The sequence below is a fragment of the Ranitomeya variabilis genome, chromosome 2 (genome assembly GCF_051348905.1).
Source record: "Ranitomeya variabilis isolate aRanVar5 chromosome 2, aRanVar5.hap1, whole genome shotgun sequence".
NCBI classification, from domain to species: Eukaryota; Metazoa; Chordata; class Amphibia; order Anura; family Dendrobatidae; genus Ranitomeya; species Ranitomeya variabilis.
Genome location: NC_135233.1, coordinates 121,679,197 through 121,704,147, shown reverse-complemented (window position 1 = coordinate 121,704,147; position 24,951 = coordinate 121,679,197). Strand labels below are relative to the sequence as shown.

Sequence of the window (24,951 nt, the reverse complement as noted above, 5' to 3'; positions counted from 1 at the left end):
AGAGGTTTCACCAAAATAAAATGCCACAAATGTTTTTCGGAATTAGTTAGAGCACTTTTGGCTGTTATGACCTGCTGCAGACATGATGCGTAGCTAGACACCAACTTCTGGCAGCATTCCTGAGGCATTTTAGTCCCTTTGTCATGGACTCCAGTTCACTAATATTCTCGAGTCTGTATGTTTTACCCACCTTCTTCAAATTCCATGAAGCGTTTTCTCTGGAGTTCAAGTCAGGCGACTGTGACGGCCTCTACAGAATCTTTCAGGACTTCTGGAATCAAGCTTTGGTGCACTTTGAGGTATTCTTGAAATCAACAACTTTTGAAAATATGTCTACTCCCATGCACTACTTCGTGGTCCGTGCAATCTTTTTCCAACTCTCCACAATATTGCCAGATCACTAAAAATCAAGAAAGTTTCAAGGCACCAGACGTTCTCCTCCAAGAAATCTTTTTATTGGTTACCACATAGGAAAGGTAAAAATGCAAGTGACACTCCGGCCACTTGGGGCCTTTTTCAGGCCAAATATAGTCCAGGCAAACAAAAAAAATGACCACAAAAGAAAAAACACACAACCCAAAAATAATGTGCTCAAACCAAAAAAATCAAAAACACTAAGGGGAAAACAACCTAGATACCCCTAGCTCCAGCATCTATAATAACCCCTACCTGTCTGCGGAGGTTGACACCCTAGGGGGAACGTTGTGGCACCCCCGCTCCTCGATGGCTGACCCTAAAGGTCCTGATGCACCCTACCACCGCTAGTGAAAAGCCTCTACCCTCAGGCTATAGGGTCCTCTCACACTAGACAGAGAGCTGCCTATGCTAAGGAGAAGCTAGGTCCCCAAACATGTGAAATATAAAAACACTATGAACACTTGGCGCATAAACATTGGGTAACAGATGAAACCGCTCAGAGAGAGCTATTATTCAAGTCTGAGTGATTATCATATCACTCTCATAGATATCACAAAGATGCTGTATGCTGCATTTAGATAAATATAGTGCAGGAGACTACTATAAATGATTATATGGATATTTCATTAGTTTAATTTCCTGCACATTAATCTGGCGCTGCAAACCCAGACACATTGCACACAGGTCAAAACAAATGGGATACAATTGTACTCATCTCAGGATGTACTTGCGGTAATTTCCCAAACGCCATTCCTAATTCGCGCCTCAACGCGTTTCACCCTTTAAGGCTCATCAGGAGGCCGATACGAAGATAATATGTGTCATATCCGATGATCAGTAACTTTGTGATATCTATGAGAGTGATATGATAATCACTCAGACTTGAATAATAGCTCTCTCTGAGCGGTTTCATCTGTTACCCAATGTTTATGCGCCAAGTGTTCATACAGTGTTTTTATATTTCACATGTTTGGGGACCTAGCTTCTCCCTAGCATAGGCAGCTCTCTGTCTAGTGTGAGAGGACCCTATAGCCTGAGGGTAGAGGCTTTTCACTAGCGGTGGTAGGGTGCATCAGGACCTTTAGGGTCAGCCATTGAGGAGCGGGGGCGCCACAACGTTCCCCCTAGGGTGTCAACCTCCGCAGACAGGTAGGGGTTATTATAGATGCTGGAGCTAGGGGTATCTAGGTTGTTTTCCCCTTAGTGTTTTTGATTTCTTTGGTTTGAGCACATTATTTTTGGGTTGTGTGTTTTTTCTTTTGTGGTCATTTTTTTTGTTTGCCTTGATTTTAATAATAAAAGTATTTTTTCAGCAAGGGTATTTCATATATGATTTTTGACTGGTTCCCTGGTCCAAATATATTAATTGAAGAATCAAATATAGTCCAGGCCAGTATATCTATTTGAATATTTGGCTTGAAAACGACCCCAAGTTTCCAAAACGTATCTTGTAATTTTACCTTTTACATGGGATCAACTACATGTTATAGTGTTTTGAGCTATTTAAAATTTTGTTTTTTCATTAGTTTATTGAAAACAGTAAAAAGTTTCCATATATTGCTAATGAATCTTGTTTGCAATGGGGGTTGAGTGATTTTGATCACAACTATGTATATGCTCATACAAACTATCCTGTCTGAAGGTATTAATGTGATCCCACCTAATTTCCTCACAGCATGGACTTATCTGGCAGTCTCAACATGAAATGTATTGTATTTCTTACTTTGAAAAGTTATTAGAAAAAAAAATAGTTCCATTAATATCTTAAACTACAGCGATCTCAGATATGACATCATTCCTTTGTCGGCTTTAAAAATGGGGATGTAGTTATATGACTATTAAGATTACAGTAATTTTACAAGAAAAGTATGAAAGTATGTGTTATGTACCGTACTTGCTAGGTAGGGATAGGTAATCAGGAAATCTACAGCACCAGTCCCGCCACAACCTGACAGTATTTGGCTGCCAATTTTACTATTACTGGTTGGAACTTGCCGATGGCTTCAGTCCTCAAATCATCAATAGTAGTCTTAGACCACTAGGTACCTTGACAGAAAGCAGGCAGTTATAATCCCATGTACAGCACAACATCATCATACAACACAATATGTAGGTTTCTTTATCCTTTTGAAGTTTTACAATGAACTTAGTATGAACATTTTAGAAATGGACCAAGGTAAATGCTAAAGTCGTTTTTCCATTTATTCATAGGATGTCCAAAGGAGTATTCCTAAACTGTAGAACAATATCTGGGGTTGGTCCGGTGACCCATTTGCTGAGTTTTTAGCCACAGCATTCTGTACACATTTTAATAAGTCACACAGCAACTTAAAATTAGAAAATATGGCTCATTGGACATCCTTTTTATTGTTTGATGAAGGTTCAGCTCACTACCAACAGAACTATGCCAACCCACTGGCTTTGTGTCTCCTTCTCTAATACGCTGTAGATTGTAAGCCCATGAGGGCAGTGTCCTCTGCCCATCTGTACCATTCTGTCCCAGTTTGTTTACTATAATATGTATATATTATATTAGCTAATAGAGTAAGGGTACTGTCACACAGTGGCATTTTCATCGCTACAACGGCTCGATCCGTGACGTTGCAGCGTCGCTTGATTATCGCTCCAGCGTCGTAGACTGCGGTCACACTTTGCAATGCACGGCGCTGGAGCGATAATTTCATGACGTAGTTGCGATGTAGAAGTCATACGGGACATTGGGAATATCGTGCACACCTTTGTTACACGCTGCGATCATGCCGCCAAAGCGGGACACTTGACGACGAAATAAAGTTTCAAACGATCTGCTACGACGTACGATTCTCAGCGGGGTCCCTGATCGCAGTAGCGGTCAGACACAGCGATATCGTAACTATATCGCTGGAATGTCACGGATCGTGCCATTGTAGCGACCAAAGTGCCACTGTGTGACAGTACCCTAACTGATAGTTTGTGGAAGGGAAAATTTTGTCTGTGTGCTTACTCGTTAGCAGATAAGTGCTACTTCAAAAGGTGAAGATAAAGTCAGAGGGGAGGCCTTTAGGTCTCTATTGTTAATGACCCCACATGCAATGGAAAAGCTATAATTTCAAGCCATATAGATAATAATCTGATATCAACATTATCCACAGATACATCTATGACCAAGGAGCATTTTCATTTTTGTTTGTTCAAGGGCAAGGATTTTCGGCTCTTGGAAAACACAGACATGTTCTAGCCATTCAAATTTTGGATATAGCATACTTGTGTTTGTTGCAAATTTTAGTTTGATTTTTTTTGTCTTAGTTTTGTCACATCTTAAAGAGAACCTGGCAACATATTTTTACATTTAGAAGTAGTGGTGTCGCTGTGTAGGTGCTTGCCACAAATATTATTGATACTTTTCTTTGTAGAGGTCCATTTCATCAGTCATGAGAAAATGCAATTCGGCTGCTGACAGATGGCTTTTAGGCTGGGGCTACACGGCGCTTATGGGCGCAGCATGCATCTAAGATCATTATGTTCCACTGCTATATGACAGCATAATGTAGACAAATAGGTTTCCATTGTATCGTTTACGATAATGTGACTGGAACAAGCAAGTTGGAAAAATCTGACTGGGTCCAACATTTTGCAGTGGTACCCTAGGGATCATATTGCAACCTCACTCACTAATATTACATTGAAATGCAGCAGCTATCTTTGGCCGTGCAACCTTTCTGGTGGCCAAATGGCATCTTATAGCTCAAGTAGGTCTGAAGCTTGCAACTACTCAACTCAGGTCCCTATGGCAACTCCTCCTTTTATGTGTCTTGTTTTATTCTTGTTAGAAGAATATTGTACAAACCCAAATCATCATTTACCAAATCCCAACTGACTTGTATAGTGTCAGTTACATATTGTATTTGATCGGAAAGATGATTTTGTTGCCCTATAGACATAAACAGAGCTGCTGCAGGCTCCAGGTCTATAATGTTAAGCATTGGAAATGAATGAAATGTTTAAGAAGTGGTTTTAATGACAGGAATAGACAAGGTAATTGGTAGTAATGCATTTTATTCCATGTTCTTTAAAGTCGGTCATACGCAAGTGACAGTTGTGGGCTGAGCAATAATGCAGCTGACATCTTCTACTGACTTTCTATAGTAAATGCTAAGATTAGATAAATACTATGTGGGGAGAATAAGCCACTACCATACAACTGTGAAATTGCTTATCTCGTATTGGTTATCTCGAAATCCAACTTCACCAATTTTTCTTTATCTCCTTTTAGAAGATGCCAAATATAGTTAGTTGGCAGATTCTGCCAATGCCATGGCCATGTCTTGTTGGGTAAATCCAGCTTGCATGTATTCATGACCCTGAAGTGAAATCTTTCTTCAACAACAAGTAGTAATTGTTCATCGCAAAACATTTATGCAACCTCTGAGAATTCATGAACATGCGGGTTAGTAAGGAATAATGCTATTACGATGCTTAGTTTCCCAGTGAATAAAGGTAACATTAACACATTAACCATGAACATTAAGATGTCAAAAGTGTGTGCAGAAATCTAAGCAGGGATTAAAGAAAGGGTCACAGAAAGCCTCCAGGGAAAGTTTAATTACAGTAGTGAAGCAGCTAATTGTCATATTTGCCAATCAGATATAGAGCATTGCATTGTATTGTGATTCAAGGCACAAAGAGCTCTGAATGCTCATGGTTTGGGTGTGTCATATCAAATTGTCTAAGGGATTGTAATTCTCCAAAGGTCAGAGCAGATAATACATCAACGTATTAAAGCCTAGAAGAGAAAATATACTGCTTGTGATAACACTGTATGTGAAAAGTACAGACATTTATTTAAGGGCTCATACTCACTTGCGCGAGACTCAGATGAGTCTCGCACGGCAATACCCGGCACTGCACCTGGCACAGAGGAGCGGAGCGTGCGGCTGCATGTATTGCTATGCGGCCGCCCGCTCCGATCTGAGTTCCAGCAGCAGCGCCGGGTATTGCCGTGCGAGACTCATCCGAGTCTCCCGCAAGTGAGTATGAGCCCTAAGAATGGTTTTGGCAGCAGAGCCTTCCTCCAAATATTTGATAAGGTTTCATACAGATCGTCATTTGAGTGTTTGGTCCCGATAAAATAAAAGCACCTAAGTTCCCCTCCCGTGCCAGTGCAGATCCAGTGGTGTTAGCACTCGCGTTCTGAGGGCTCACATCAGGTTGTTACTTCCAGTCAGCACTGGTGATACTGTCCCCACCTTCAGACATATAAGTAATTAACAGGAGTTGAGCGGCTGGATTGCTACAAGGGCCCATACATCTGACAAACATGCAGGTCTAAATTTTGCACTGGGGTCCATCAGATATTAGTTATACCACTGGTGCTGTACTGTGATCAACCAGAAAAGTGTATTAAAAATAATGTCAGATACTTCTTTACATTGAATAAAAATATCTCTCTGCTCATATCAGGCATGGGTTTCAATATCTTGTGTAAGAAACGACAGTCCAGGTAAGTCTCCCTCATAGTGTGTCTGTCATGTAGTGACTAGGAACTATGGGTGTTTACCTGATCCCTCAAACTAGTGGGCAGCCTAGTCTATCCTGTTCCCAGGATTACCCCTGAAGGTGGAGACACTGGGGTCATGTACCTTGCTATGCTCCTATCTTACACCTAACCTGTTCCCTCCCCCACCCAGAAAGGTGTGAGGCTGACGTGTATAGGATAACACTAACCAGACAGACAAGGGAAGAGCCAAGAATGAAAAGCATACAAATATACTTATAAAACAACAGAGTGGAACACACGGGAGGGATAGGTAATAAAAACCAAATAGGAGAGGATGAGGATAAACATACAAACCAACTCCATGCAGAAATCTCCTGAACAACTCTCCAACGGCCTACTCCATACACTGAATTTCTCCTCCACCACCTAACCAGGAAGTAAGAACTATCACTGGCAATTCCCAAGTGCCAGTGGTGAGCATATATATCCAACATATTTGTGGCCAACACAAAGCAGCAATTCAGAATGGAGAGCTCCAGGAAATCAACTGAGCTCATTAACCCTTGAGGTCAAGGAAAATCTACACTGTATAATAGGATGGTGAAGCAGTTTTAACAGTACAGGATTTCATGTGACCAGACGCCGCAATCTTCTGGCCCCTTTTTGTCACAGTATCCCTGTGACTGTACCCTCCCTCCTAAGAGGGACCTCTGGAAACTCAGAATCAGGTTTATCTGGATGTGAAGCGTGAATCGGACCAACCTGATCCTATGAATGTCAGATGATGGTGCCCACATTATCTCTTCAGTATCTTAATCCTTCCAATGTACCAAATATTGAAGAGACCTGCGTACAAGGCAAGAATCAATAATCTTCGCTATCTGGTATTTCAGATTCCCATCAACAACGACTCAGGAAGATGGTGGTGGAGATGGTTTAGAGCAGTGGTCCCCAACCTTTCCGATCTTGAGAGCCACATACAGCTCTGCAAGAGGGTTGCGAGCCACATCCAGCTACTGCCCCCTCACAGTAGTGTGTTGTGAATTTACCTTTTTGGCTCCCTCTAGTGGTTACTAGTGATTTGACTCTGGGAATGTCTGTCATCCCTTGTATGCTCACCTGGGTCGTTAGGTCAGGGGTGTTGCTATATAAGCTCCCTGGACCTTCAGTTCAATGCCTGGCAACGTTGTAATCAGAGCTAATCTGTTGTGCTCTTGTCTACTGATCCTGGTTCCTGCTAAATTAAGCTAAGTCTGCTTTCTTGTTTTTTGCTATTTGTTTTTGTTTGCATTTTTGTCCAGCTTGTACATAATCTGTATCCTAACCTTGCTGGAAGCTCTAGGGAGGCTGGAGTTCTCCCCCCGGGCCGTTAGACGGTTCGGGGGTTCTTGAATCTCCAGTGTGGATTTTTGATAGAGTTTTTGTTGACCATATAAGTTATCTTACTACATTCTGCTATTAGTAAGTGGGCCTCTCTTTGCTAAACCTAGTTCATCTCTGTGTTTGTTATTTCCTCTTACCTCACCGTTATTATTTGTGGGGGGCTTGTATCCTGCTTTTGGGGTCTATTCTCTGGAGGCAAGAGAGGTCTTTGTTTTCCTCTTCTAGGGGTAGTTAGTCCTCCGGCTGGCGCGAGACATCTAGCGACCAACGTAGGCATGTTCCCCGGCTACTTCTAGTGTTGGCGTTAGGAGTAGATATATGGTCAACCCAGTTACCACTGCCCTATGAGCTGGATTTTTGTACTTCGCAGACTTACTTGTTCCTCTGAGACCCTCGCCATTGGGGTCATAACAGTTTGCCAGGCCAGTATTAAATGTTAAATGCATTGCAGAAGCGGGATTATAAGAAAGAAAATTCTGAGGTTTTTTTTTTCCTCTCTCTCATTTTTTTTTTCTTTTCCCCTTTACCTCTGAGTGGCTTGTGTTTGCTGCAGACATGAATGTCCAGACCTTGATTACAAGTGTGGACCAGCTTGCTGCTCGTGTGCAGGGCATACAAGATTATGTTACCAGAAATCCTATGTCAGAACCTAAGATACCGATTCCTGAACTGTTTTCCGGAGACCGATTTAAATTTAGAAATTTCAGGAATAATTGTAAATTGTTCTTGTCTCTGAGACCCTGTTCATCTGGAGACTCCGCTCAGCAAGTAAAAATTGTTATTTCTTTTTTACGGGGCGACCCTCAGGATTGGGCCTTCTCGCTGGCGCCAGGAGATCCGGCATTGGCTGACATTGATGCGTTTTTTCTGGCGCTCGGTTTGCTTTATGAGGAACCCAATCTTGAGATTCAGGCAGAAAAAGCCTTGCTGGCTATGTCTCAGGGCCAGGACGAGGCTGAAGTGTATTGCCAAAAATTTCGGAAATGGTCCGTGCTGACCCAGTGGAACGAGTGTGCATTGGCTGCAAATTTTAGAAATGGCCTTTCTGAAGCCATTAAGAATGTGATGGTGGGTTTTCCCATTCCCACAGGTCTGAATGATTCTATGGCCCTGGCTATTCAAATCGACCGGCGGTTGCGGGAGCGCAAAACCGCAAATTCCCTCATGGTGTTGTCTGAACAGGCACCTGATTTAATGCAATGTGATAGAATCCTGACTAGAAATGAGCGGAAAATTCATAGACGCCAGAATGGCTTGTGTTACTACTGTGGTGATTCTACACATGTTATCTCAGCATGCTCTAAACGTCTTACTAAGGTTGTTAGTCCGGTCGCCATTGGTAATTTGCAACCTAAATTTATTCTATCTGTAACTTTGATTTGCTCACTGTCATCGTATCCTGTCATGGCGTTTGTGGACTCAGGTGCTGCCCTGAGCCTTATGGATCTGTCATTTGCCAAGCGCTGCGGATTTGTTCTTGAGCCATTGGAAAATCCTATCCCTCTTAGGGGTATTGATTCTACGCCATTGGCAAAAAATAAACCGCAGTTTTGGACACAGGTTACCATGTGCATGACTCCCGAACATCGGGAGGTAATACGTTTTCTTGTTCTGCATAAAATGCATGATTTGGTTGTTTTGGGTTTGCCATGGTTACAGACCCATAATCCAGTCTTGGACTGGAAGGCTATGTCAGTGTCAAGTTGGGGCTGCCATGGAATTCATGGAGATTCCCTGCCCTTGTCTATTGCTTCTTCTACGCCTTCGGAAGTTCCGGCGTATTTGTCTGATTATCAGGATGTCTTCAGCGAGTCTAAGTCCAGTGCACTGCCTCCTCATAGGGAATGTGACTGTGCAATAGATTTGATTCCTGGCAGTAAGTTTCCTAAGGGGAGACTGTTTAATCTGTCGGTACCTGAACATACCGCGATGCGTTCATATATCAAGGAGTCTCTTGAGAAGGGGCATATCCGTCCTTCTTCTTCCCCTCTTGGTGCGGGATTCTTTTTTGTGGCCAAAAAGGACGGATCTTTGAGGCCTTGTATTGACTATCGGCTTTTAAATAAGATCACTGTCAAATTTCAGTATCCTTTGCCGCTGTTGTCAGATTTGTTTGCCCAGATTAAAGGTGCCAAGTGGTTCACCAAGATAGACCTTCGTGGTGCGTACAACCTTGTGCGCATTAGGCAGGGCGATGAATGGAAAACCGCATTCAATACGCCCGAAGGTCATTTTGAGTACTTGGTGATGCCATTTGGGCTCTCTAATGCACCTTCAGTTTTTCAGTCCTTCATGCATGACATTTTCCGGAAGTATCTGGATAAATTTTTGATTGTTTATCTGGATGATATTCTGTTTTTTTCTGATGATTGGGACTCGCATGTGGAGCAGGTCAGGATGGTTTTTGAGATTTTGCGTGAAAATTCTTTGTTTGTAAAAGGCTCAAAGTGTCTCTTTGGTGTACAGAAGGTTCCCTTTTTGGGGTTCATTTTTTCCCCTTCTGCTGTGGAGATGGATCCAGTCAAGGTCCGAGCTATTCATGATTGGACTCAACCCTCGTCAGTTAAGAGTCTTCAGAAGTTCTTGGGTTTTGCTAACTTCTACCGTCGTTTTATCGCAAATTTCTCTAGCGTTGTTAAACCGCTGACGGATATGACCAAGAAAGGCTCTGATGTAGCTAACTGGGCTCCTGCTGCCGTGGAGGCTTTCCAGGAGTTGAAACGCCGGTTTACTTCGGCGCCTGTTTTGTGCCAGCCTGACGTCTCACTTCCCTTTCAGGTTGAGGTGGATGCTTCGGAGATTGGGGCAGGGGCCGTTTTGTCGCAGAGAGGCCCTGGTTGCTCTACTATGAGACCTTGTGCCTTTTTCTCTAGGAAGTTTTCGCCGGCAGAGCGAAATTATGATGTGGGCAATCGGGAGTTGTTGGCCATGAAGTGGGCATTTGAGGAGTGGCGTCATTGGCTCGAGGGTGCTAAGCATCGTGTGGTGGTCTTGACTGATCACAAAAATCTGATGTATCTCGAGTCTGCTAAACGCCTGAATCCTAGACAGGCCCGCTGGTCATTGTTTTTCTCCCGTTTTGACTTTGTGGTCTCGTATTTACCAGGTTCTAAGAATGTGAAGGCCGATGCTCTGTCTAGGAGCTTTGTGCCTGATGCTCCTGGAGTCGCTGAACCTGTGGGTATTCTTAAGGAAGGAGTTATCGTGTCAGCTATTTCTCCAGATCTGCGACGTGTGTTACAGAGATTTCAGGCTGGTAGGCCTGACTCTTGTCCACCTGACAGATTGTTTGTGCCTGCTAGATGGACCAGCAGAGTCATTTCCGAGGTTCATTCCTCGGTGTTGGCAGGGCACCCGGGAATTTTTGGCACCAGAGATCTGGTGGCCAGGTCCTTTTGGTGGCCTTCCTTGTCAAGGGATGTGCGGTCATTTGTGCAGTCCTGTGGTACTTGTGCTCGAGCTAAGCCTTGCTGTTCTCGTGCCAGCGGGTTGCTCTTGCCCTTGCCTGTCCCGAAGAGACCTTGGACACACATCTCTATGGATTTCATTTCTGATCTTCCGGTGTCTCAGGGCATGTCTGTCATCTGGGTGATATGTGATCGTTTCTCCAAGATGGTCCATTTGGTTCCTTTGCCTAAGCTGCCCTCCTCTTCTGATCTGGTTCCTGTGTTCTTCCAGAACGTGGTTCGTTTGCACGGCATTCCTGAGAATATTGTGTCGGACAGAGGATCCCAGTTTGTTTCCAGGTTCTGGCGATCCTTTTGTGGTAGGATGGGCATTGAGTTGTCGTTTTCATCCGCTTTCCATCCCCAGACTAACGGACAAACGGAGCGAACTAATCAGACTCTGGAGGCTTATTTGAGGTGTTTTGTCTCTTCTGATCAGGATGATTGGGTGACCTTCTTGCCGTTGGCTGAATTTGCCCTTAATAATCGGGCTAGTTCCGCCACCTTGGTTTCGCCATTTTTCTGCAACTCTGGTTTCCATCCTCGTTTTTCCTCGGGACATGTGGAACCTTCTGACTGTCCGGGGGTGGATTCCGTGGTGGATAGGTTGCAGCGGATCTGGAGTCATGTGGTGGACAACTTGAAGTTGTCACAGGAGAAGGCTCAGTGTTTTGCCAACCGCCGCCGCGGTGTGGGTCCCCGACTTCGCGTTGGGGATTTGGTATGGCTGTCTTCTCGATTTGTTCCTATGAAGGTCTCCTCTCCCAAATTTAAGCCTCGCTTCATTGGTCCTTACAAGATTTTGGAAATCCTTAATCCGGTATCCTTTCGCCTGGATCTTCCGGTGTCGTTTGCCATTCACAACGTATTTCATAGGTCCTTGTTGCGGCGGTACGTTGTGCCTGTGGTTCCTTCTGCTGAGCCTCCTGCTCCGGTGTTGGTTGAGGGCGAGTTGGAGTACGTGGTGGAGAAGATCTTAGATTCTCGTCTCTCCAGGCGGAGGCTTCAGTACTTGGTCAAGTGGAAGGGCTATGGTCAGGAGGATAATTCCTGGGTGGTTGCCTCTGATGTGCATGCGGCCGATTTGGTTCGTGCCTTTCACACCGCTCATCCTGATCGCCCTGGTGGTCTTGGTGAGGGTTCGGTGACCCCTCACTAAGGGGGGGGTACTGTTGTGAATTTACCTTTTTGGCTCCCTCTAGTGGTTACTAGTGATTTGACTCTGGGAATGTCTGTCATCCCTTGTATGCTCACCTGGGTCGTTAGGTCAGGGGTGTTGCTATATAAGCTCCCTGGACCTTCAGTTCAATGCCTGGCAACGTTGTAATCAGAGCTAATCTGTTGTGCTCTTGTCTACTGATCCTGGTTCCTGCTAAATTAAGCTAAGTCTGCTTTCTTGTATTTTGCTATTTGTTTTTGTTTGTATTTTTGTCCAGCTAGGGAGGCTGGAGTTCTCCCCCCGGGCCGTTAGACGGTTCGGGGGTTCTTGAATCTCCAGTGTGGATTTTTGATAGGGTTTTTGTTGACCATATAAGTTATCTTACTACATTCTGCTATTAGTAAGTGGGCCTCTCTTTGCTAAACCTAGTTCATCTCTGTGTTTGTTATTTCCTCTTACCTCACCGTTATTATTTGTGGGGGGCTTGTATCCTGCTTTTGGGGTCTATTCTCTGGAGGCAAGAGAGGTCTTTGTTTTCCTCTTCTAGGGGTAGTTAGTCCTCCGGCTGGCGCGAGACATCTAGCGACCAACGTAGGCATGTTCCCCGGCTACTTCTAGTGTTGGCGTTAGGAGTAGATATATGGTCAACCCAGTTACCACTGCCCTATGAGCTGGATTTTTGTACTTCGCAGACTTACTTGTTCCTCTGAGACCCTCGCCATTGGGGTCATAACAGTAGTGGTAACCAAAGCCCCCATTACGGGTATAATATTAACCAAAGCCTTTCCACACAAATCACCCCAAAGCAGTATACCAAGATCCAGGGGTTCCCACTACCCCCACCACATTCAGCATTCTCCCATCACGTACTCCCAACACAGTTACATCCAGCTTCAAGCACATCCTCTGACCGGTAGTATAATCCTGTCTCCAGGGTACCATACTTAAATTATCTCTAAACCCCCAAGAACTGTAGATGCGCATCCAGGTCTGCTCTTCTGTGCAGGGCTGCTCACAAACTTTACCATTTTGAGATGTGCTCTTCATACCAGTTTGCTAAATCTGAAGCTAATGCACCAAGCCGCAAGCCACAGTTAATGGGACCGCGAGCCACATGTGGCTCCCGAGCTACAAGTTGGGGACCCCTGGTTTAGAGGAAGCCATGTATGTTTTGTGAAGTGATCGGTTAAACACATGAATCTTAAAAGTGTGTGGCAAAGCCAGACTTTCCTCTTTGGAACTGAAACATTATACAACCTGCATTTAGGCAATTTGGCTCCAGCAATTAAATTAATGGCGCAATCATAAGGACAATGAGGGGGAAGTTCTTGACACCCCTGTTATGAGAACACATCCTCAAAATCAGACAGGTATTCCAGCAGAGACCGGGTATCAATCCTGGCCAAATGGATGCCAAAGCATGGTCTTTGACAGTACTTGTTCCACTTTGCTACCTCCTGGTTCTGACAATCCACAACGGGATTGTGCAATGTAAGCCAAGGTAGTCCCAGTACCATAGCAGAGGGCAAGCCCTCTAGCACATGATAATCTATTGATTACAAGTGCATGGCATCTACCTACAGATGCATCTCTCAAATGACCTGAGTAAAATACCCCTGGCTCAAGGGTGCAGAATCTATAGTGATTATGAGTACAGGTCTAGACAATGTATGTGGATTAAGACCCTGGTCCTGGATGAACCAGGCGTCAATCAGATTAAGCCCTGCCCCACTGTCCAAAAAGGCTGAAATGGTTAACTTACCTTGGCCAAAATGGATCTCGGCCAGTAAAAATAATTTTGACCTACTCACGGAGGAAATATGTACACCTGATTTGCCAACCTCCCCACAACTCTGGCGCCTTAGTTTTCCAGAGGCTGTCTGCAGTTATCTATGAATGGATGAGCACCCACAAAATGACCCTTCTTACCACAGAGAAAACTCACTTCCTCTTTTGCGCCGAACAGAAGGAATACTTATAAAACGAGTTGTCCTCCCAAACTGCATGGGTTCCTCAGTAGACTCAGCCCTAGCTTCCATTGACCCCTGACCAAAAATTGAGATGTCTCTTTTTGTCTCTGACATAGACAGCACTACATACAGATAGCTAGAAACATGGCCGCTTCAGGAAACTGGGATCCTCGAACATAGCAAAGACATCCTTTACCCTCTCAGAAAGTCCCTGACAACGGAGCACGGGATCGTTTCATCTAGTATCTGTAGACCGACCACCTATGGAACTTGGAGCAATATTCCACTGCTAGCTCTTCTCTCTACTGAAGTCGACATAGTTTAGAGTCAGCAAGATAGTCACGGTCGAGGTCATCAAAGATAAGACCTATAGCCTGAAAAAAATCCTCAATGTCTGGAGTGACTGGGAGGAAGATGGGAGAGAAAATAGCCAGACTTGAGGATCACCCTGTAGAAGAAAGATTAATAATCCTACCCGTTGCTCCTTGGTAGCCGAGGAGTGAGGATGAAACCTAAAATAAAGTTTTCAGGTCTCCCTGAAAGCCACAAACGTACCAACCCTCAGAGACCTATCTGGCAGAGCAAACTTGGGCTCCACTAGGAGTCGTACAGGAGCTGCGGGTCCCCCACCTCCACGCTGAGGTGTTGTACCTGCCCTGCCATAGCAGACACAGAACCCTTAATTAATCCAAAAAGGTATGGCCAGTGATAATGTAACATAGTGACTAGAGACTATTGGCACCTATCAGAACTATCAAATTAGGGGCCACCGTAGTCTATCCCTGTCCCTCGGATTACGTGGGGAGGACGTGACTGCGGTGCACACTTATATTGATCCATCACTGCGGTATGTATCAGGTCCATGACACTTGTCCATAAGGCTGCATATACCATCGGTTGATACTTCTTTATTATTGCCGCTATTACAGCATATTTGGACTGATTACATATGCGGTTTATAGTGAATATTAGTGCACCGCAGTGTGGTCCCTTCATGTGAGAGATATGTGGGTGCGGGCTTGTATAGGGGAATTTTCTGCCTGTCATACTGTGCACCTGTGTATTTTAACTTAATAAAGTTGTTTTCTATTTTGCATAATTGGACGTTGTTTGACTGCATTTTTGGTGCTTTTGTTTTAGCCCTCGGATTACCCCGTAAGGTGGAGACGCCGGGGTCACGTACCTTGCTATGCTACTATCTTAAACCTAATCTGTTCCCTCCCCTCCCATGGAGGTGTGAGGCTGAAGTGTATAGGATTAAACTAACCAGATTCATAAGGGAAGGCAGACAAGGATGAAAGCAAACTACCATCATACAAATATACTCACAAAACAAGAGAGTGGAACACAGCGGAGGGATAGGTAGGAGAAACCAAATAGAAGGGGATGAGGAAAAATATGCAAACCAACTCCACTCAGAAATCTCTTGATCACCTTTCCAACCACCTACTCCAAACACTGAATTTCTCCATCACCTATCCAGGAAGTAAGAACTATTACTGGCAATTCCCAAGTGCCAGTGACGAGGATACATATCAGAGGGGAGTGGTCAACACAGAACAGCTGAAGCAATTTAGAATGGAGAGCTCCAGGAGATCAACTAAAACTGAACTGATTGACCATTGAAATGATAGAGCAAGGAAAACCTGCACTGTTTAGTAGGATGTGAAGCAGTTTGCAGGATTTCGTGTGACCAGATGCTGCGATCTTCTGGCCCTTCGCTGTCTCAGTATCCCCATGACAGTGACACTTTTTCAGACACTTTTTTAACATGTGACAACCAGCGTTCAGGAGGCAAACTGATCAAACAAAGAACCAGATGCACAGCTAATATAACAGGTGCAAAAATCAGTAATCAGCAGAAAACACAATAAAAATAAATTACCTAATGATAAGCACACCTGTGTTGTAAAATGTATACATTTTATTGAGACATAAAGCAAATTGATTAAAAACAATTAAAACCCAAATATCCCAAAGTTCACGGAAATTAGTAGCAATGACACCAGGTTATAGAGAAACCGTATAATAGCTATATAATCCCAAAAGGGTAACCCTCAAAAGTAATAATCCCCACTGATATTATATTGCTTGGCTCATTAAATACTGTATTGATGGACTCCGCACATAAATTGTATACCTTCCTTGCTTCTTTTTCTGAATTTTTTAGGTGGTACACATGTGTATTCCCTTTTGGGATCTATTGGTATTATTGTGTACATATCACACATTAGCTCTTTACAGCACCTTTATAGATTATTTTCGTTGGTCACTATTACTGTTTTTGATTTGTATTAATTCTATGGATCTTATATATGGGCTATTCATTATATATTTTCATTTTTATAGGTATTAGTTTTGATTGCTACCTTTGAGGGATACGCTTTTAGGATTGTATAATTATTGTAATGTATCTCCATATCCTTGCTACTAGTTTCAGTGAACTTTGGGGATATTTGGCTGTTAATTGTTTTAATTCAGTTTGGTTTTTGTCTCAAAATTTATACATTACATCACAGGTGCGCTTATCATTAGATAATTTCTTTTTGTTGCTGTGTTAAGAGACAAACTGAGCACAATTCATTTTATGAAATTCAGCCCTTATCTGTCCCCTCCGCCACCCATGGAAGCGGGAGTTGTTGTGTACATGAATAAACAAACCAGACTAACAAGGAAAGACATACAGGGATAAATAAAAATACTAATCATACAAATATGCATACACAAACAACAGAGTGGAACATCCGGAAGTAAAAGAAGGAAAAAAAATAGGAGAGGATGAGCATATGCACACAGACAAATCACCACGCAGCAGTCTCCTGAATAACACTTCAAAATGCCTCCTCAAACAACCAACACCCCCAGTTCCTGAACCATGCAATATAAAACTAACTCTGGCATTGCCTGCTTAACAGAGGTGAGTGGTCAACAATGAACAGCTGAGAGAATCAAGCAGGAAAGCTTACGAGAGCTCTCAACTGAACAGATTAACCCCTGCACTGCTATCAGAAACTTACAATGTTTAATATGACGGTGAAGTACTTCTTATCAGTGCAGGAGTATGAGAAATGAGACGGCATGTTATCCAGGCTCCTCTCTGTTTCGGTAAACCTGCTACAAACAGGCCATGGTTCCATGAATTATCTTATTTATGTTTTCCTAGTATAGCACTCAGTAATGTCAGATAAAACATTATATTTTTTATAACATATAGCTAATATAAAATTGAAGAGAACTCAAAAGTATCCACTAGTATTATGCCATTCACAACCTGCCACCCAGTAATCCTCAAGATGAGCGTGCAGTGAAAAAAGATATTACTGAACAATATACAATGTTTCCATGAAATCACACTGAAACATGTTATAACTAGCAATTCAGTAAATCCAGCTTTATAATGTAGGGAATTTCCACTGAAGAATAATAATGAATGTTTATGAAATAACATCCATTCCATACTGTAAAACTGCACTTATTGAATAGAGTTAAAAACAACTAAGCACTCAAGTCCTTCAGTCCAGGAGCCGCTCATACAAAGCAGCTTCCTATTTTGTCTCAAAGAACGAGCTATGTGCATACGTTGCGGATTTTGATGCGGATCCGCAGTGTTTTTAGACGTTCAGAATTGCATCAAATCCTCAGTGTAGTGCACAACCAATGTTAGTCAATGGGAAATCCAGAATTGGTGTGCACATGCTGTGGAAAAATCCACTCGGATTTGCAGCATTTTTTTACGCAGCATGTCAATTCTTTTTGCCGATCTGAAGCGTTTCTGCACCCATTGAGTCAGTCAAATCCGTAGCAAAACTGCAGGTGTAAAAAGACTTGCGGTTTTGCTGTGGAGTTGCGTGCGCAAAATGCTGCAGGTAGGGAGGAGGAAGAGTGTGTGGACGGAGACTACGTGTGTGGGCGGAGACTACGTGTGATCAGAGAAAATGTACATGTCTGTCTGCATCTGTGTGTCTTCGGGTGTGTGCGCGGCTGTGTGGGGGTCTGTGTGTGTGCGGGGGTCTGTGTGGGTGTCTGTGTGTATCTGTGTGTGTGCGCATGTGTCTGTGGGGATCTGCGGGTGTGTGCGCGGCTGTGTGTGCGGGTCTGTTTGTAGGCAGGTATCGTCTGATGGGACTACTAGTCCCATCCGGCTATGTCTGCTGTCACATAGAACAGTGACAGCATTAGCCGATGTTGGGATAGTAGTCCCATCATCAGGCTACTGTGTTGAATAGTAAAAAAAAATAAAACATATACACATACAGTACATACATATACAGCAGAGGTGTCAAACTGCATTCCTCGAGGGCCACCAACAGGTCATGTTTTCAGGATTTCCTTAGCATTCCACAAGGTGCTGGAATCATTCTGTGCAGGTGATTAAATTATCACCTGTGCAATACAAGGAAATCCTGAAAACATGACCTGTTGGCGGCCCTCGAGGAATGCAGTTTGACACCTCTGACATACAGTACATAGTCACCAAACAGCTAATCTATCGCCTTCGATCGCCTTAAAAAAATAAAAAATAAAAATAAACCAACAGTATACTCCCTGTTACGATGTAATCCATTTAATAACGAGTGTCCCCGGACGATCTCCCGTGTAGAGCTGTCACATCAGGAGATGTGACCATTCTACAGGGCTCCGGTGATACAGTGACCGGAGGTGAAAATTCTCACACAGCGGTAGCGCTGTAAAGTGAGAGCACAAACTCCGATGAACTACACTGCAGGAGTATTATCTCCGGTCAGTGTATCATCGGAGGCCCCTGTAGAGTAGTCACATCTCCCGATGTCACTGTTCTACACGGGAGATCTTTGTGGGACAGTCGTTATTAAATGGATTATATCGAAACAGGGAAATTTTGTGTTGGTTTATTATGTTATTTTTTTGCAAAATAACAAGGGTGTCACAGCAATTAGGCGTATAATAAATAAGGCAAACTGTGTTGTGTTTTATTTCATTAAAATACTTTATTCTGGCTGTGTTTTTATCATTTAACAAGTATAGGATTAGCAATTGATAGATGTCTTATTGACACCTCTCCATTACTAAGCCTTGGGCTTGATGTCACCTTACAATTCAAAGGTGCCATCAACCCTAAAACTATTACCCCACTTGCCACCGCTACAGGGCAAGTGGGAAGAGAGAGGCTGAGTGCCGAAATTGGCGCATCTTAGAGATGCACCATTTCTGGGGCGGCTGAGAGCTGGTGCTTGTAGCCGGGGGGGCAATATCCATGGCCCCTTCATAGGCTATTAATATCAGCCCACAGCGGTCTGCATGGCCTTTTCTGGTTATTAATTATAGGGGGACCTCACATCATTTTTGGGGGGTTCCCCTATTTTAATAGCCAGTAAAGGCTAAGTATACAGCTGTGAACTTATATTAATAGCTATAGAATGCAGATGAGCTAAAATGTAGCCAAGTAGCAACCACTGAGTAAAATTAATAGCTGAGATACCTCATTCATAGGTACTGACTCATGTTTACTCTTACAGCTTGATAATCTTTTTAAATAAATGGAGTATTACTGTTGTCTCCACTCCAATCAGTTCTGTCCAAGTCCTACAATATATCAGTGTATATGACCCAATATAATTTCAGTTAAGCTCTGCCTTTACAACTGATTAATTTTTACTGATAAGTATTAGAAATTATGGCTTTTCAATGTAGGTGTCACGAGTGGGTCACTTTCTCCTGGGCGATCTGGGGTTAGAAGATCACTACGTATTGTGAATTGCAGATCTTCAGTTTAGCCGGTGTGTTTGTGTTTTATATTAAATGAACTTCGTTTCCTTTGGTGCTGAAGAGGTTAACAACCCTCTCTATGCTGGTTAGATACTTGCAGCTCCTTCTCACAGCTGTTCCTGACCTGGTCTTTTCCTCTCCCTATAAAATCTGGTCAGACCTTCTCTTCCTTGCCACTGAAAGCTTTGTTTCATAGCTCCTTGGAGACGCTGTGCTCAATTGGAGGTCATTGTTGCCAGCTGAGATTGTTGCGTGCATTTTTTGGGTCTATGCTTTCCTCATTGTCCTATTCCCATTTGGTTGGTTCATTCCTATCCTTCCCTATATACCTCTCTACCTTTGGTGAGTATTTGTATGTTTGTTGTTTTCTGTTATCCCTGTCTCTCTTATGTGTTGATACACTAGCATTTCTGTCCCAGGCCACCTGGGGGAGGGGACAGCTTAGAGAATAACAGACGAACAGTAAGGCTGGTGGCCCAAACTTCCTCACCTTTAGAGGGACCTTTGAGAGCAGGGATAGTTAGGGCCCCAGTCCTAGGGATGGTTCAGGGCCCCTTTTCTTAATCACGAATAGTAACAGCGTGCCAGTAGGAGATTCCAGTCCATGTAATACATAAATCAGGTGCATGAGCACTCTTTGCATATCATTTTGTAGGAATGATTGCATGTAACCAATAATTGGCTTTTTGAGTATAGTTTATTAGTCGTATGAGCAGTGCTCCAATATGATGACTAAAATAATCAAAGCACCAATAGTAAATGATTCATGGAGATGAAAATAGCAAATTATATTTTACTTGCTTTAAAACAGTTACAAGAATGTATTAAATATTTCATAGAATACCTTATTGCTTTAATGACCATATATAGTTTCTATTGTCAATAGTTAACAGAATATAATCCTTATGACATAATTTTTCACAATATCGTATGTCAAAACTGAAACCAATGATCACAAAAAAAGTCAACTTTAATTTGTAACCCAGACATATTTAAAGAATGGGAACAATGCAAATGATGGGCAAACGCTTCGCTCGTTGCTTTATCAAGCTTTTTGCTTATTATTTAATGCTTGATAAAGCAAGAAGCGAAACACATGTTGGACCGCTGCCAGCAATGTAAATATTCGGTGACTACGTGCTTATATTGTTTAATATGCCATATTGTCTTGTATTTTATATTTATATGTTTAATTGCTATACTTTTTCATATAACTGTTATTGCACCCTAAGTGATTTTGTAAATATTTTATTGGCTTTTCACTTTGGATTTACTTAATTATTTCCATGAATGCACCTCTACTTTGTTGTTCATCAATATGGGATACATTTCCTTGAATATTTATCTTGTTTAATGATTTTTACAAACTTCTACTAACAGTTGTATATTAATTTCAGAAAGATGTTGCAAAGTAAAAGCCAGAGATGTAATGTGTAAGCCTAGCCTAACCGTAAAAAGCTGTGCACCTGCGATGTCAAACACCTTCACTTTGATTTGCTGTCTAGGGTGAAGCCATTCACATTAGAATTAGATCAGAAAGCAAAGTCAAAGTCATATGCCACATTAGTTTACTTTTACTAATCCATTTGAAGAGAGTCTGAGTGACAAATCCATTATAGCAGGAGATTTCTACATTAGCAATAAACATAGAGTTCAAACTGTAATCTAACCGTTTAGAATAGTTGACAGGAAGGTTTGTGCTTTACTGTCTCAAAAATGTATATAAAATATATAAAGGTTTATATGTCATACAAATATATGATCTAATGTAGATCTAAATATAAATACATAAGATTCACAGATGTATGCTAAGTTCACAAAAGGAAATTTGATGAAGACATTGGGTTACATTAAGGCATAATTGATTTCAGGTACATCAAAGTCTATACAAAGGCAGAGGTCTACAAATAAGTGGATTAAAACAATCAATAGGATTATATAATCTGGAAATATCACATATTACATCTTCTAAAACGTCAAACGTGCTAACGATGGCCGTTTCGCGCTAAACCGCGCTTCTACGGGTCACGTGGGTTGACCCGTAGAAGCGCTGTTTAGCGCGAAATGGCTGTCGTCAGCACATGCTCGCACGCTCCTATTCTTATTCTCCTGGCAATGATGTTTTAATCGTTTGAATAAAGCATGGAACTTTTTAAGGATCGGTGAGTGCTATCCATTTTCTTTCCCGAATGGAATTCATATATGTTTCAATTAATCTCCTGGCAAGTATGGATAAACTAGTCTTTATAACTGATACTGGAGGCATAAGATTGTCAGCCCAGAGCTATAGACCACATTCTTCTTCATAAAATAAAAGCGGGAAGCAGATGCAAATCTGTTGGGTTGTAGAGAACACAAATTCTAGCATAAATTGTCACTCAGAAGCTCCAAAGTTTGGTAATGAGTATCGACCAGCTCAAATATGCATCTCTTGTTGGATTAAACATTTTTTAGCACCTCTAAAAAGTAAGACAGAAATTCAGTGCGAAAGCCCCCAAGAGAACTGATGATTCTAGGATCTACAACCAATAGACCATTGTGTTCATTATAAAATATTGTTTCACCGATTGATTTAGACAACATTATCGTATTAGATACAATTGATTTTTGCCCATAAATGCAACAATCTTTTTTCTCATTATCACTAGATCACATTGGCTCTAAATATTTGCTTTAAGTAGAGGTTAAGGGCAAGCCTCTAGGCCATGTTCCCAAGGAGTGTAAAAATTGCATTTGTTCCCCAAAAAAAACCCGGATTGAAAATACATCAAAAAAGGGGAAAAGCAACAAAAATGTAATAAACTGAGCCTATTGCTATTGCGTATTTTGGTGTGGAGACCTGCGGAATAACACAGCGTTTCCACAGATGGTAGCATGGCCTTAGATAACTGAACAACATGAAATAACAGTAACTATTGAACATCTATGGTGTTACCTTAAATATTTCAAAATAAATGTTAGGCATAGTTTTGTATGTCTACCATTATAGTTGAAGCATGTAAATTTGCACCTTGTTGTTCACTGTAATAAAAGGTCCAGTTTCTGAAGCATCTTATTCTTCTCTCTGTATATTTTGAACCGCATTATTCAGTAGGTCCATATTACCATCTCGAAGGCTCATACTGATGTTAAAAGGCTTTGGTTTGAGACTCAGTCCATAGTCAAATTGTAGGTTCAGAATTTCTCCTGGATTGGCAGTGAATGTACACTGATGAGCCAAAATGGAAGCGAAGAGGAACAGCTGTATCTTTGATAGTTCTTCTCCTATACATCTTCTCTTACCTACTGAGAAGATCATCACATTGCTTACCATGTCTTTATTGAGAAATCCTGTGTCATCCAGGAATCTCGATGGGTCAAATTCTTCTGGGTTTGACCACGTCAATGAATCATGATTGACTGACCACTGATTGACGAATACCACAGTGTTTTGGGGAATGTTGTAACCCATGAGGTTTGTGTCTCTTGTGGTTGCGTGAGGAATGGTGATGGGAACAAAGCTACTAAAGCGCATTAATTCATAAAGAAATGCCATGATGTATGGCAAACTGGCCTGATCATCCACACAGGGCAAGCGATCTCTTCCTATGACTTTATCCACTTCATACTGCATCTTCTTCTGTATTTCTGGGTATCTGTAAAAAAGAATATAAATACAGTTTTCAAATAGAATTTAACACAATGTTAATATATCACTTACCTACATAAAGATATATTTATCTATAATGGACTTTACATGGACTGAATGGTATAAAGAAAGTTGAATATAACGAAAAATCTCAGTAACCATGCTTTGTAAATAGATGTGTAAAAAACTTTTCATGTTGTGTTTTTACTTTTCCATCAGATACTTTTCCATCAGACTGCTTCTCATTCTGATCCTGAATTACAGGATGAGGTATAGTTTATTATCTGGCCACAAACATTTGATCCTTCTTTCCCTGACATCTGCCATCAGGGGATGATCAGGAGACTATGATCCTGGTGAAATTGGTTGATTTTATCTAATTTATATGCTAACTACAAAATGTGCATTACCAGCTGTAGTCAATGTCTCTAGAAAGCATTCTGGAAAGTATAGTCTTTACACTAGACACTGTGTATATAGAAAACTGATAGAAAGGAGCGCCATATTATAGTGCAGATTTTACTGTTATCATTTGCGTATGCCATGACCCACTGGGAGAGCCCCTGAGGCGCCAGAACAGCTGAACTAGTCATAAGTGACCCCATTTTACAATCGGAACCTCTTGATGAATTAATCTAGGGTGGCAGTGATCATATTGACACCATAGGTGTGTCACAGAATTTTATACCATTGGGCAGTGAAGAAAAAATAATCACATTTTTACCACAAAAATTTAGTTTTAGCCCCAGATTTTACTTTTTCACAAGGAGGAGTGGGTAAAAATGTCACAAAAATTTGCCCCACAATTTCTGCTGAATGTAGAAATCTCCCATATGTGGCTGTACAGTACTAATTAGCCATACGGCGAGGCTCGGGAGTCTGTGTGGCCATGGGTCTTTTCCAGAAACAAGAAGCAATGGATGTTACTGAGTAAATTGCAAACTGCTATTGCTATTGTAGTGCACAGAGAGTTGTTTGGACCAGTACGTTATGCCCAGCTCATGCTTCTGGAGACACGAACCCATAAATTAGGTGGACTCATCACAGAAATGCCAAACATGTGGACACAATGTGGTTTAGGCACACTGGGGCTAAGAACGGAGGGGGCATTTGGATTTGAGGGAGCATAATCTGCTGGATTTCTTTTGGGGTATGAGTAGTCATAGCGCTTTTCCAGAGAATTTGTACTACCAGTAACGTGGAAGCCCCCTATATTTCCTTTGACAGGTGACAGTGCAGCGCCCCAGAGTCCTGGTCGTAGCAGTACTGTGGCTCCGCCACTAAGGGGAGCTGTGGTACGTCTGATGGCACTGAAGGAGTTCATCTGATCAGGTATCACAGACACCAATACATTTCACAGTCGGGCCTCCAGGGGGAGCTAAGGGTTCTATTCACTAGGCCACTCCCCACCATTGTGGGTAAACTGGGGGTCAGGCAGGAAGTTAGGGAGAAAGCTGACTGGGTTGGAACCAGGCAACACCTTGTGGCAGAGGGTGTTGTGGGGGAAGATACAGTAGGGTCTCTGTCAGGGGTGGGATCCTGACAGAGGCTTGGCAACTTGAGCGAACGTAACGGGACCGTGCCTGCTCAGGATAGCGGCGGTGCCCAAGGAAGGATCAGAAGCAAGATAGATTGTGCTGAGTGAGAAACGAGATCAAAGCAATAGGAGAATACCAGTAGGAGTCGTGCTGTAAGACCGAGGCAACATCCTACTGAGGCGCACAACC

The 24,951-nt window shown here is 42.4% G+C and overlaps 1 protein-coding gene across 2 annotated transcripts in view; it reads right to left on the bottom strand.

Annotated features, from left to right (window-relative positions):
• Positions 1-20,274: 20,274 nt before the first annotated feature.
• The window catches only part of CYP1B1 (cytochrome P450 family 1 subfamily B member 1), a 37,203-nt gene continuing 32,526 nt past the window's right edge, over positions 20,275-24,951 (bottom strand). For both annotated transcript variants that reach the window (XM_077282911.1, XM_077282912.1), the window contains exon 3: positions 20,275-23,231. In XM_077282911.1, the coding sequence (XP_077139026.1) occupies positions 22,649-23,231 (583 nt within the window). In that variant the 3' untranslated portion in view covers positions 20,275-22,648. The remainder of the gene's footprint in view (positions 23,232-24,951) is intronic.